At 33.8% G+C, this 1,349-nt stretch overlaps 1 protein-coding gene across 1 annotated transcript in view; it reads right to left on the bottom strand.

The window, feature by feature from the left end:
* The window catches only part of LOC100638400 (polyphosphoinositide phosphatase-like), a 15,578-nt gene that overhangs the window by 11,138 nt on the left and 3,091 nt on the right, over positions 1 to 1,349 (bottom strand). The window contains 2 exon segments of the mRNA XM_020002093.1: positions 425 to 525; positions 961 to 1,155. Coding sequence (XP_019857652.1) covers positions 425 to 525; positions 961 to 1,155 — 296 coding nt within the window.

Below are 1,349 nucleotides of genomic sequence, written 5' to 3'. Positions count from 1 at the left end.
TTATGGTGATGTCACACTTCCGGTCAGAATTTTTGGTCGGGCATTGCCCCTAAATGCCCGACCCTGCAGCCGCCTATGGCATGTACATATGCTTTTTTTACATGTACAATGTAAATACATGTACATGTACATGTAGATACAACTGTATAATGCATGTACTGTACATGTCAACGCGTGGGTATAGTAGAGTGTAGATGCAACAATTAAACATGCAAAACTGTATGTGTACTGTAAGACTAATGAAACTAGTTAGAATTACATGTACACGTACATGTTCGTGTACATGTATATGCACATAGAAAATGTATGAATAGTTTGTCATACATGTACATGTACATCAGATCACTGGTGGTTAGCTGTACAGTAATATAAAGAAAACAAACAGTACATGATACATTGTAAGGTCACTGGAGGTTGGTCTTACCTCATCATTGATTCCTCTCTTAAGGTATCTGGTACCAGCAAAATTACGAGACCTTCTGGCGATGAGTTTCAAGTATATAGGATGACCAAAAACTGAAATATCTAAACCAATAAAAGACTATCATTCAGATAATCACTGATATTAAAAATACTCCAAAATCGGGCAAAAGTCCCTTTGGCCAAATTTCACAAAAAATGTCAAGGAGAAAATTCTCTGTTTTTATTACATTTCCTAATGCATATAGATGTTCTTATGTTGTGTAGAAAGTTTGAGCTGATTTTGATCAAGTTTAGATTTTTTATGAATTTTTAAAGTTGCTCAAAAATCGAGCAAAAGTCCCTGTACTATAGTACAGGGTCTTAGGCCAAATTTCACCAAAAATTTCAAGGAGAAAATTCTCCATTTTTATTACATTTTCTGATACATATACATAAACTTATGTCGTGTAGGAAGTTTGAGCTAATTCCAATCAAGTTTGGATTTTTTACTAATTTTTAAAGTTCCCCAATTCAAGCACATGGTCATTCATTACTCACTGATTTGTGACATGAATCCACATATTATATGGAGTATCCATCTTGAGTGTACGAAGCCCTCAAGGTTCTCCAGTAAGTACTCATTCCATATAAACCTAAGACAGGACGGAGGCATAGGACCCCCTGAAGTCCTCATTTGGAACTGAAGGGAATGAGTTACATCATAAGAATAACTGGAGGGGAATATAATAATAATAAATAATATTAATTTTCAGAAAGTGATTTTTGCATTTTGATAGATATTTTTTTAATTAATTAAGCATGTTATTTTAAACCATTATGTGCATGCTCAATGGCACATGGTTACAAATTGTCCCACAAATCATCAAAAATGTAGCAATCCATCAAAATTTTACTCCTCAAAAAATTAATACCTACATGTAATACAG

The sequence above is a fragment of the Amphimedon queenslandica genome, unplaced genomic scaffold (assembly GCF_000090795.2).
Source record: "Amphimedon queenslandica unplaced genomic scaffold, v1.1 AMPQUscaffold_12981, whole genome shotgun sequence".
NCBI lineage: Eukaryota > Metazoa > Porifera > Demospongiae > Haplosclerida > Niphatidae > Amphimedon > Amphimedon queenslandica.
The sequence above is the reverse complement of the archived record's forward strand: the minus strand, read 5'-3'. Positions and strand labels throughout refer to the sequence as shown.